This window comes from Lagopus muta, chromosome 6 (assembly GCF_023343835.1).
Source record: "Lagopus muta isolate bLagMut1 chromosome 6, bLagMut1 primary, whole genome shotgun sequence".
Classification (NCBI taxonomy): domain Eukaryota; kingdom Metazoa; phylum Chordata; class Aves; order Galliformes; family Phasianidae; genus Lagopus; species Lagopus muta.
In genome coordinates, this window is record NC_064438.1 from 50,374,826 (window position 1) to 50,387,136 (window position 12,311).

Genomic DNA, 12,311 nt, shown 5'->3' on the forward strand with positions numbered 1-12,311 from the left:
CACTGCAAATATCTACTCCTACAGATTCCACAGATTCATTTGCTACGTGGTGATACATCAAAGGAGACAATTTTGCTGATTTGTAAATTTCTTTTCATTGATTCACAGAAGCACTTACACATAGAGATGAACACCTTAATAAAATCCTGTTGAGCAAACACTGCGTTATTAGGCACAGAGGTGTTATTACATATGTTTCACACAAAAATGCAGTACACCTATATTCCATAATTTCTTAGGATCAACAGAAATCTCAAAAAAAAATACTGTCTTTATTTTATTTAGCATGTCGCTTTAAAAAGTTACGATGAGAGAGAGAATTTGTAATGAACTGCAGTTTCAGCATCTGGCATTATCCTCCTCTACAAGCCAGTATTTTACCATTTGATGATTAATATTTTCAGGACAGGTGAGATGAATGGAACAGTAGTAATTAAATAGTTTGGAAGCCAGATTATAAGCAGCCTCAAAGCAAGTCATTCCTTAGATATTTAATTAAGAGGAAGAATCTCCCAATAATGAATTCTGCACATTAGCCTTGTCACTCTGAAAGCTCATTTTTTTGATCCTCCTTGCTTTATTTCTGTCCTCACATAATGCTGTTCTGTCTATCACCACAAACTCCTCAGTCTCTCTTTACTCAGTCTACATGCTTCTGAGCAAAGAGGAAAAGGTATACTCCCTGGAAAGCCACAACAGTAAAAGAAAAATTGCATCTGAACTCAAATTAATTTCTTGACAATCAGAATGTATTTAGTCATACATTCAAAGCATAAAGGCAGATCCCAAAAGTTTTTTTGTTTTTGTTTCCATCCAAAGTTAATCTTCTAAGGGAAATCAAAAAGCTATGGGAACTGACCTTTCAAAAAATATTTTTTAGAAAGGTGATATGGATGTGGTTTGATTTTGTGCACTTCTCTGCCTTGCTGCCTGAGCCATAAAAATACTTTGATTTTTTAAGATTGCATTTCTAAAAACAAAACTACTCTGAAAATAACATGAAAAAAAGTCCACCAAACCCACACCTGAGAATGCTGTGTTTTCAGAAAAACACAGAAAAAGCAAAACAACAAATACTCCAAAGCTTTACAGGCACCATACTGACTGGCAATCTCATGGTTAGGTTTGGCAATGCCTAGCTACTCAAATAGCCAGCATAGAACATAATTCAACCAATTAACTGAAAAAGAAAACCCAAACAACACAAGCATTTATCAACCATTTCCTGCACACTGTCTCCACAGATCTTTCCCTAGGTTAGCAAGAACCACCATGTCATTATCTTCCCTTATCTTAAGGAGAGGAAAGGAATAGGTAAGTGTTCACACCCATCTCTCACACATCTCCCTTCCCAAAGCTCTGCACTACAGACTGTAGGTTCAAACCTCTCGAAACTGAACACAATCTACCTTCTCCAATGGATATTCTTGCACAATGAATCATGTGCAATGAACTTTATCACCTGCTTTCTAGCCTTCTTCCTGCAATGTACTTCTACTACCTCTGTTCTTATTCCGTACTCTACTACTACTGTTTTAGTATTCACGTCCATCTTTCTCCCCATTTTTAATGCTTCTCATGGTCAGAGATGATTCTGAGGTTAAATCACCAGTTGTCAAGATCCAACATAGCCCAGATAAAATGTCATCAGCCTGTATGCAGGGGGGTGAGGAAGTCTGCATCCTGGCTTCTGCCTTGGACCTCAGGATGGTGTGTGAAAGCAAACACTCTTTACCATGGCTGGGACAATATCAGCATATCAAAAGCCAGAGATAGCAGGGGAAAAAAAATAAAACAGAAAAAGCACACGATCAGAACTGAATTAGAAGCAGCAAATCCTTTGGGGCCTTGATTTCAATAACTTATTACCCATATGGGATTCACCACTGAGGCACACAACTTTGCCATGGTGAAAAGAAAGCACTACTCCCTAATAAGGGAAGACAACAAATTCTAAAGGTACTGCAAGTTGCTCCTGAGAAGACTTTAAATGCCTACATAGAAATGAAAATTAAAAACTCTCATTTATAACACATGAAAGATTCAACTTTCCATAACCTACTTCATTTTCAGGTAGCTATTCCTACGTAGGGCAATACCAATTCTAGTCCTCCAGACTGGAAATTTATAGAGCTGCCAAACCAATGCAGTCGTGTGATAAAAACAGAACTGGCAGGTCTGAGACTTAGCAGGAAGTGGAATGTATTACATAAACGACCATTCTTTCAGAACACAGCAGACTGATACCTGTAAAATGAACAAATTGGTGCGCTCCCCAGCCAGTCAATTCCAGACTGGGATGAAGACACTGAGAAATCTCAGCCTTCCCAAAGTAGGGAGCTCTCATCCCAGTAGCCCAGTCCTGCACCTTCCTTTCTGTTCTGCCTTTAAAGGAAAGGAAGAACTCCAGCTCTGTCTGCTCAGATACCAGGCTACCAAAGCTGGAAAGAAAGAAAATAATGGCCTCCTCTACATGCTGAATCTATCAAAATATTTCTTAATTCTTCCATGCTAACTTCAACAAAAACAGCAGAAGCTCATCAGTCACACATAACTTCTTGTCCTAACCTTCATTCAAATTAACATAGCTAATTAGAGGATGCTTTCACTTGCTCAGTTAAATCTTTAGAGATTTCTGATAAGCATAGCCGTTGCATGCTACTGGTACCTGTCCTCAGAAGAACAGCAGGAACAACAGGAAGATATGGCAATTTACGGTAATAGTTCTGTATCCAGTACAGCTTGGAGGAAATGCATGTGTGTTTTCCATAAAACTTAATTCTAGTGCAGTGCGTAACACAGGCGATTTTAAGAACTTGTGTGAAAATTCATGCATAAATAGGCAAATAAAGCATGCTTTTATTAAAGTAGGCTTTCTGCTGGTCTCAACATGGATGACATTATTTCCAGTTTAACGGCTTCAGCCACAGCTCCGCCTGGCATTTTTCTAATTGGGTCAGAAACATGCCGATAGCAGAAATCCATTTTAAAGAATCCAATGACAAGAGCATATGCCTTTTTAGCCTAATGGAAATGAACAAGCTAATTAAACCCAGGAAAGGCAACCAGAATATTGGGAATTAAAGAAAAATACAACCACCATGTGCTATCTCCTGATAATAAAATCATCTTGAAATTCATATCACAAAAGTCATCTGGTTACTTTACTTAGATTTTGTGACAAAACAGTAATTTTATTTCAGCAAGTGAACAAACTGTTTCTTAGAACTGATAAAAATTCTTCAACTACATCATTATTTGATGAAAAATCTCACATTATCTGTATTTGATAAAACCTTAACCTCACACTTTAACCTAAAATACATTGTTAACAATTTCTCCAACTTGCTGATAGAAATAGGTCATTCTATTTAATACGGGTTTAAAGTCTGCTCAGCATGAGCCACAGACTCCATATTTCTCATGTTTACTACTGTTTGCTCATATTTCTTAGAAATCTCCTAGGTGAGACTGTTCTCTATTCTGGACAGAACAGCTAAGAAAAGGCAGAACAACAGAAAGGCTGAAAACAAAAGTTACCATAATACTTTGAAGTAAATAGTTTTCATAAGGTCTTGTAACTTAACTATGACACTAAATTCATCTATCAAAATCTGATTTACTCAGAATTTCATTTCAGAGATAAGGAGTTACAAAACACAAATGGTCCATGTTCTGCTCAAGTGCTAATGAAATTCAAAGTCATTTAAACTCAAGCGTGAAAGCAATACAGTATTTAAATAGCATGCTCTAAAGTGTAAAACTTTGGAAAAGTAATTAATTACCTGCTTGCTATTTTCCCATGTAATTGTAAGAGAGCACATCTTTATTTTGCAGCATTGCCCGTCAGCAGTAAGCACGTGTGTTGCTTCAGCATGCTCCAACTCCATATTTCTGTTATTTCCTGTCCACACTAATTGTTTAACTGTTCAACGTGAGTAAGGCGAGTCAACTACTATACACATCTTAGGGGTTCCAGCATGGCTTTTTGCTTCGATGCAATCAATGGGAGGTAGGATATTTTTTAATCTTATTCCATATGAGATATATGTTTCCCCGATTCTTTATCAATATGAAAAACTGTCTCTCTGCATTCATCAACAGTCAGCTAACGGAAAAGGCTAGTGGATTTAGCCAGCAGTGAAAGACCTAATCAGTGCAAGATCAAGCCAGCTGTCAGCTACGATCAGCTTGATTCATTGCACTTTTCATATTCAATGGAAAATGTTGAGCAATACACATTTCTTTCAGTTCAACTGAAAAATGTAAGAATACAGGCAGCTTTGCTTTAAGAAGACAACAAAATATTTTCTCAATTTCTATTTTCGTAGTACTACTGAGTGCAAAAACTGAACACCAGAAAGATCAGGAAAATCACTACTTCTTGTGTTTAATTTTACTGTGAAAAAGGACAGAAAATCATGCCAGATGAAATTTAACAGCATCTTTATTAACGGAGACTGCCTAGAATAAGAAGGCAAACAATGTAGTCAAAATAGATTTGACAGTCTCACATAAATAACTCTCCTTGTGTTTGCTAAAATGCTCTTCCCTACACACTCTGGCTTTTTCTTAAATCTTGCATGCAGAAAGATAAATACGTGAGCCAGCAATAAAGCTAAAGCATGTGCATAAAAGCATACATCAAGAAGCTGCACATCAGAGAAGTCTGCAGAAAGACAAAATGTAGACTTAAGGATTTTTAAGTACTAAGCATGGAAGGAAATACTACACCCCCATTACCAATTGCTAATGTCTCTAAAAATTATAACGTTCCAAAAAAGGAAAATATAAAAAACTGTAATTTACCTTATAAAAGTCAGGAATGGTATGCAAGTTCACTCTCTCTTCATTCTTTCAAGAAAAGAATTCAAGTATGATTCAGTGCACTTACACAAGAGATCCAGCCAAATGGATCTCCATAAGGACACTGAAGAACTATACGTCAAAGCAAGATGTTGTGAATATTCCAGCTGCACAAAGAGCAAGCTTATTTTTAGCAAGAAAGGAAAGGTATGAGCTATAGAGTAGAATCATCCAGTAAGAATAAGAGAAGAAAAACAAGTTGAACTCCCTTGCTCCTAAATTAGCCACAGGGACTTTCATTTTCTGCACTTTGATGTGAGGAAGACTGCAGGGGGAACAAACCTAACTACAATTGGATCGCGAGGCCGTTGTAGAGACAGAGGAATGGAATAATTCTCTTGCTTGGGAAATCCATATGGGTGGGAAGTAGGTGTATTACGTGTCCAAAAGGCTTGATGGACAGGAAACTAAATGAATGCGTAAATGAACATTTAAAGGTGTGTCAGAGAAAGGAGGCCAGAGTTCCACTGCATACACACAAATTGCACTCGTACACATGCACACAACAAAAAGCCATCACATACAAAGACTGTGGAAAACACTATCTGCAGATAACACGTCTAATGAAAGAGACAAAAGAACTGAAATCTGTTTGGAGATGGAGGGACAAGCTAAACTCTCAAGTTTTAACAGCTAAAGCTCTTAGAGCTCTTTGCTGGCACAGTGACTTTCATAATCTGTCTTCTGTAAGGGACTACAGAAATAAAGGAGAGGACAAGTCCCATTTTCCTTACAGTAACTTATTATCAAGTTATTTAGTTTAACTAAAAATTACACAAATGTGACTTCAAAAATACAACTGTTTAAAAAGACATTAAAATTTGAATTGTCAGCGTAAAGACTGGGAAAGAACAGCAATACTTGATGAGCAGAAGTATCTTTTGGTGCCCGGGAGAGCAGCAGAACTACAAAAGCCAGTGAACACTACTAAGCCCCAATACTCAGAGAAAAGAAGGGGAACAAAGAGTTGAATGGAATTTAGATGGATGAGAAGATAACAGACAAACAAGAAAAGGTAATATGAATACATACATACACACAGAAAAAAAAAGTAAATAAAAAGTACTTATGAGCATCTCACATATCTGTAGACCTCTAGGTAGACTTCTTGGTATCTAAATCTATAGAGAATAAAAATTATGTACATACATGCAGAAAGCATGGAAGAAACTAGTTCCTTTGCAATGGTTGCAATGCTTTTTTCCAAGTTGAGTACAAAGAGTGTTTCCTGTTCCCAGTAAATTTTCTTTAGACTTGTCAAAACAAATTATGTATTAGCTTATTAGTCATAAACTATTACAATTACAATAGAAAAATGATCACAGAGTAAGTCAAATGTGATCATTCTCATAAAATGAAAGCATCTGGTAATCTTGTCCATTATGAACTGAAATATATTTGAGAAATCGTAGAACATATCCAAACATTATTCAAGGCATTTAAAATCCCAGAATTATGTGATTTTGCCTAATATGTTTACAAAAGGACTCCGAGTGAGATAAAAGCTCAGGAACATCTGAATTCCCTATAGTTTCAGAGAAATTCTTTCTATTAGGAAACACAATTACTAATCTTATAGAGATGTTGCCCTACATAAACTATTCTTTATTGAGGTGTGAAGAGACTGGGATTTCTAGTTCAGCAAGAATTCAAGAGCTAGTTGTTTGCATCAACATTAGCTTTGGACTGTAATTTCTTCCCTACTAATTTATTTTTTTTCCCTCAAGTTCTTTAGTTGGATTAGTTTTTCTATTTTTGAAGAGAAAGATAGAGCAAGCATTTTGGGAAATGCATTAGACGAATTTGGATTCTCCTCAGACAGTTTGTCATTAAATCTATTAAACTAACAGCTTGAATTAGATGTCTGCACAGAAGATGTAGCAAGGCTCCCCTCACCGAGGAGTAAAGAGAACTTGAGGAATGTATGCTTCAGACCTGTGAACTCTCTTAGTGAAAGTGGCAGATATGATAGTCTTGCCTCTTTACAAGATGTAACATACAAAATTGCAGCAAAAACTGGGAAGATACGGATTTTATTTAATTAGTAGATTTTTATATGATCAAAATGTTCCATGTAGCCTGCAAGAAAGTTTCCTCAGGAAAATAAAAATCCCTACAAATTGCTAGAATTCCTTCTGTTGTCTTTTAATGAAATTCCTTGTTTAGACTTACAGCTGAGACCCATGAAAGGATCTAGATTTCTAAGACTGACACTGTAATTAGCTCTTTTTAAACAAACGTCATTAAAACTTGTCTTATGTGAATGGCAGCCTCTTCCAAGTACACTGTTAAATGTTACAAACAGAAACTACTTAATACTTACAAGCGTATATAAGTTGTATTTGTAGCTCAGATTTGAATAGCAGACTAAACTCTTTATCCTTTAACATTTCAAATGAGGAACTTCAAGTAATTATGTGTAACAAACAGCTTAGTAATCTGATCACCTTTATGTCTGGACAACTGTTATCATTTGGTCAGTCCTCTTTCCAGGACTTCCTTCTAGTAAGGCTACAATTTATTTTTCCCACCGACGACGGGGCAGCTGCACCACATTGGATGGCTCCCAGTCGCTCTCCTGTGTACCACTGACCTCCAGTGGCTACAACTATATTTGTTCTTTCCCATTGTGCTCAGATCACTGCCATTCCTATGGAATGATCCTTGGATAATGTGAAGACGTCGGGAAGAAAATAACACCTAGCACTGTATGATCACTATTTTGTGGCCACTGACAACAAGTGAGAAATGACTGAACAGTAGAGGCCACTACCAGCATCAGCATACTGTGCATCATCAAATCAGAAACTAATTTATGTAGAAAGAAACCTATGGAAGTAACCTGGTTCAACGACCCCTACTGAGAGCTGCTCTGCTTGCTCACGACCTAATCAGAGTAAGTTCTGAATCTCTAGCAGGATGGAAATTCCACAGACTCTGGGCACTCTGTTCCAAAGACCAACTGCTCACATTAAGAAAACATTTTCACCAATCTTTAATTAGAATTTCCCTTTTTACAACTCATGTCCAAATCACACTGAGTCAGTTACATATGCAAAAGAAATGGACAGGGAGCCGTTCTTAGAGAAGTGAATCTCTCTTTGAGACACTGTCCAATCTCCTTGGAAAAAGAAAATGTTTGGTTTTGTAAGTCTTATCTCCACATACATATATCTCCAGGACAGCGGTAGAAAGAGATCAGACCCAAATTACAGAATTATTCCACATCCAGAAGTTGTCAATGAAAGCAAACTCAGGAAGAAGTCACCTCAGGGAGAAACACTCAAGTTTATACAATCCCACTTTGTTCTGCAAATGCAAAGCTCTCAGACCAACACTTACTGATACATATTCTTTTTACAGTGCGTTTCACAGTCTGAAGAGACCTTACCCATTCTATTTTTAACATTAAATCTTTATTTGGAAGATAATCTGATAAAATTTGTTCATTTAAATAATCTTGTGATTTTAAGCTCCCCATTATTTAAATAATTGCTGATTGTGCACATAGTTTCAAAGAACAGTAAAAACACTGCATGACAAAATGCCAATTCATACAATTATCCAAAGTGAATTCCAGACAGATTGCATATCACTTTTTTTCCACGACTATTGATTCAAACACAAAAGCAAACATGTATCTAGAAGTTCTCTATGCACACCACACTTTCAGCTTTATCTAGATATTAAATAAAAATCAACCATTTCATCATTAAAACAATACATACAGTAACACAAATATACCTCAATGAAGAACACTTGATAATGTTTGAGCTGTCTTCAACGTTCCACTGGTTTGCATTGATTTTAGGGCTAGTCTAACATTCAGCAGTCCAGTAACAATGAATAAGCCTAATGCATTACGTAAGTGTAAGCTGATTAAATCCTTGATCCTGCAGCCACCGCTTTTTCCCCCCTCCCCCTCCAATTTCAAACTTAGCATAATTGAAAAATCTGAGTTTTGTAACTTTCAAATCCTAAATTGTACCACTTTTGGCATAAAACCCACAACTTGTATTAACGTAATCCCTTCAGGTCCTTCTCGTCTTTTAATAATTTCAGGAACTTGCTAAAAGTCTATTTTAAAGTGATCGGTTCCCCAGTAAATTTTACTTTTATGGCCAAATGTTGTGCTTTTTTAGTATATACTGACTGGCACACAGGTAGCAGCATTTATCACATTGACAGTACCTATAAAATAAACAGACGTTTATCACGCTACCAGTACCTATAACATACCTATACCTACCTATACATAACCTATAACAGCAAATCAAATTAGACAAAGTGATGCTCTCATAACATTCAGTATTGCCAGAAGTCAGATTAGAAGGCGTACTGCTCATGGCAGTCCTAACTTCCAGAATGTATTGTATCTCAGTTGAAGTAAATGGGCTATGGGGAATGAGGAGGTCACGAAAGAGTTATGTTCCCCTAGGACACTGTACTCCCATGATCTCACTACACTGGCAGTATGACAATGGAAACAGAATAATCAGATCCATGCAGGAGGGGGGAAAAAGAATTCCTTCCACTAGGCCCAAATGCCATAGAAAACCAGCTGCTAAGAGCTGAAACCTGACTAAACAGCTGAATGGACAAAAAATATCTCACAACTTTTCAGCATATTTAGCTGTATGTGTGAATTTCAGATGCCAATTATCAGGGAGTATACAAACACAGAATCACTTAACTTGCACAACAGTTTTCTGAATTTTAGGGTTTGGGTTTGTTTTTAAGACATCTCAACTTGAAAAACCCAATGTTATTTTTAAACAAAGAGAAAGAGCCCTATGTATATTTTGAAATCAACAGCATTCCATAATGATACAAAAGTAGTAATTTGTGAGCTCAACTCCTCTTGAAATTTAAAAATGTTACAGAACAGTCAGCTGTAACTATAGTGCCTCAGAAAAAGGAGCAGCACAGCTCTAAGTGAACAAGGACAGATTACATCGTGTTGAGTTTTTACTAGAATTGAAGGTGAGAAGGGACAGAACAAAGTAGAGGGAATTCCATCCAACTGCGGAGCATAAGATTTTTAAGACATGGTAATTTTGAAAGAGATACACTACATGTCTCTTGTGAAAGAGATGATGGTCAAGCCAGGTTTCACTGAAAGCTATAAAAATGATATATCGCGCATGGTGTAGGCTACTTAAAATTAGCAACTTAGTAATACTTTATCTAAACAACAACAAAAACCCAGAACCTAGCACTTAAACGAGTACAAGGAAGTTGCATTGCAGGTTTCTACCTCCTGTAGGCATCTGAAAACATCCCAATCCACGAACACTTCTTCACATTTTAACATAAGCGGCTGAGTCACAAACTCAATATTAGTGATTAAAGAAAGCAGGGAGTGAGGGGCAAGGTACCTGGACAGGGAGTAGTAGTACACAAGTGTAATAGAGCTGACTGTTTCCTCAAACAAATAAGACAGAGAAAGGCAGGTGATAAAAAGCAGCAGTTCATAAGATTCTAAAGACTTCTCATGTTACAGAAGTGAATTCCTTTTTAGACAGAAGTTTGACAGCTATTCATGAAATCAAAATAGAAAAAGATCTATACATTTTCCACTAGTTCCCACCATAACAGATCTTGCAAACCAATACTTTTTAAAACATTCAATATGTGAGTGAAACTGAACGAAAACCTTTATGATTTGTTACATACCCCATTCTCTGTACGCTTCTCCACAGGTATACTTATTCCATTTCTTTGGTTCTGGGTTTGTCGTCCACCTAAAAGTGAAGTATCACACATACTGCAAAGCTGAGTTTTCAACACAAATGGCTTTCATTCTCGAATCCATACTTCTAAAAATTTGTACATACAGCTTTTACCTATCCTGTTAGGTTATTCTTTGCACGTAGTATCTGAAAAGATAAAACATTTACCTCACGGACTTCCTCTGTTAACAGTACAGACAAGTAGGCCGACTTGTGTTTTGGCAATGATAATATGAAAGAGAATGTATTGAGCATGACTACTGTAGTTTCACTCTTCTATGTTCACAAAAAGAAGTAGCTCCAACTAAATGTACTATATATGACTATGTCAGAGGAAGCTTCTCCAATGCCTTAAAAACAACTTTATTCTGCAAATTGATCAAAAAGTCTATGATTAATTAAAATGTTTTATTTGCATTGTTCAGAAGGGATATTTTCCTTGTACGTGACAATGTGGCTTCTGATATAACGTTGTTTAAAGCCAAATTATCCAAATGATAACTGAATGTTTTACAAAAATATATGCATACATCTCTTATTGAATTATATTGTTATATATTATATTATATTATTGGACTTGCTACTTCTGGCATTCTAAGCAAACAGTAGCCACATGGATATCAAAAGAAAACTCAGATCAAAGCAATAAGGTCTCAGACAAACTTGAAATTCAACTGTCAGTAGTCAGGTTAGTTTAGTGAGTAAGGATAATCTGAGCATGCAAATACACATTTCATTTTGAGATTTTATTCCTATCCTCAAGCCGGTCTGAGAGCAATAAATAATATAACATACAGCCTCTAAATTCTTATACCAGCTGGATCAGAAAAATGAGATTTTTTTCTTTTGATTCCAGTCTTTAAATAAAGCCCCTCATCTAACATGGTTTTATATATATACATGAAGTACAGAGAAAGTAAAGCTTGTGAGACCTCTCTCAATGATGTCTGTAAAACAGATTTTAGTTTCTGAGGGATGCCAAGTAGTTCACTGAATCTTTTCTCTGGGGGCAACTGAAAGGAAGAATCTTTCCATCTTCTCATAAAGCAAACGTGTATTAAGCCTCTCATGCACCAAATTTTTACATAACTACTAAGCATAACAGAAACCATTCTTACTACAAAAGAATTGCTCAACAGATTGGTAGCAATTATTCTAGAGAAGGGAATTTGAGAACATGAATAAACATGACACTGAGGAATGTTCAAAATGACTTTGATACAAGGAAGTTGTGTTGCATATATCTACTGAAATTTACTGAAAGAACTGATAATTGAACTCACTTCAGAAGACATTTTAAATGTTTAGGTGACAGCACTGCAAGATAAGTGTACTTACCCTGTTCATTACTTTCAGCTGGTGACTCCTCGTGCCGAAGAAAAAATTTCACCTCTTCCCTCCGGGGACCCCATTTCTGTAGGTGGTCATACATCATGTGATCAAAGGGAATGGGACGTTCTAAAAACAAAATTAAAAAACCTATCACAACTATTTTAAATTAGACAGAGCTTTATAGAACTCTCATTAAAAATAAGAATTTCATTTTTCTAGTAGTTAAATCCATTCAGTGTGCTTACTGATATGCAAAGTCCAAGAAACAAGAGTACACCAACAGAAAACAGTTGCACTGAGTTAAAAACTAGCCTTCTTACTGTAACACAGGTCACTGTTTACAGCTGTACACAACCAGTTTGCAAAACCATACCAAATACC

General features: G+C 36.4%; 1 protein-coding gene across 6 annotated transcripts in view; it reads right to left on the reverse strand.

The window, feature by feature from the left end:
• The window catches only part of PPP1R13B (protein phosphatase 1 regulatory subunit 13B), a 62,368-nt gene that overhangs the window by 21,953 nt on the left and 28,104 nt on the right, over positions 1-12,311 (reverse strand). For all 6 annotated transcript variants that reach the window (XM_048949500.1, XM_048949497.1, XM_048949496.1 and 3 more), the window contains exons 3-4: positions 11,937-12,056; positions 10,543-10,610 (exon numbers count right to left, since the gene is read on the reverse strand). In XM_048949500.1, coding sequence (XP_048805457.1) covers positions 10,543-10,610; positions 11,937-12,056 — 188 coding nt within the window. The remainder of the gene's footprint in view (positions 1-10,542; positions 10,611-11,936; positions 12,057-12,311) is intronic.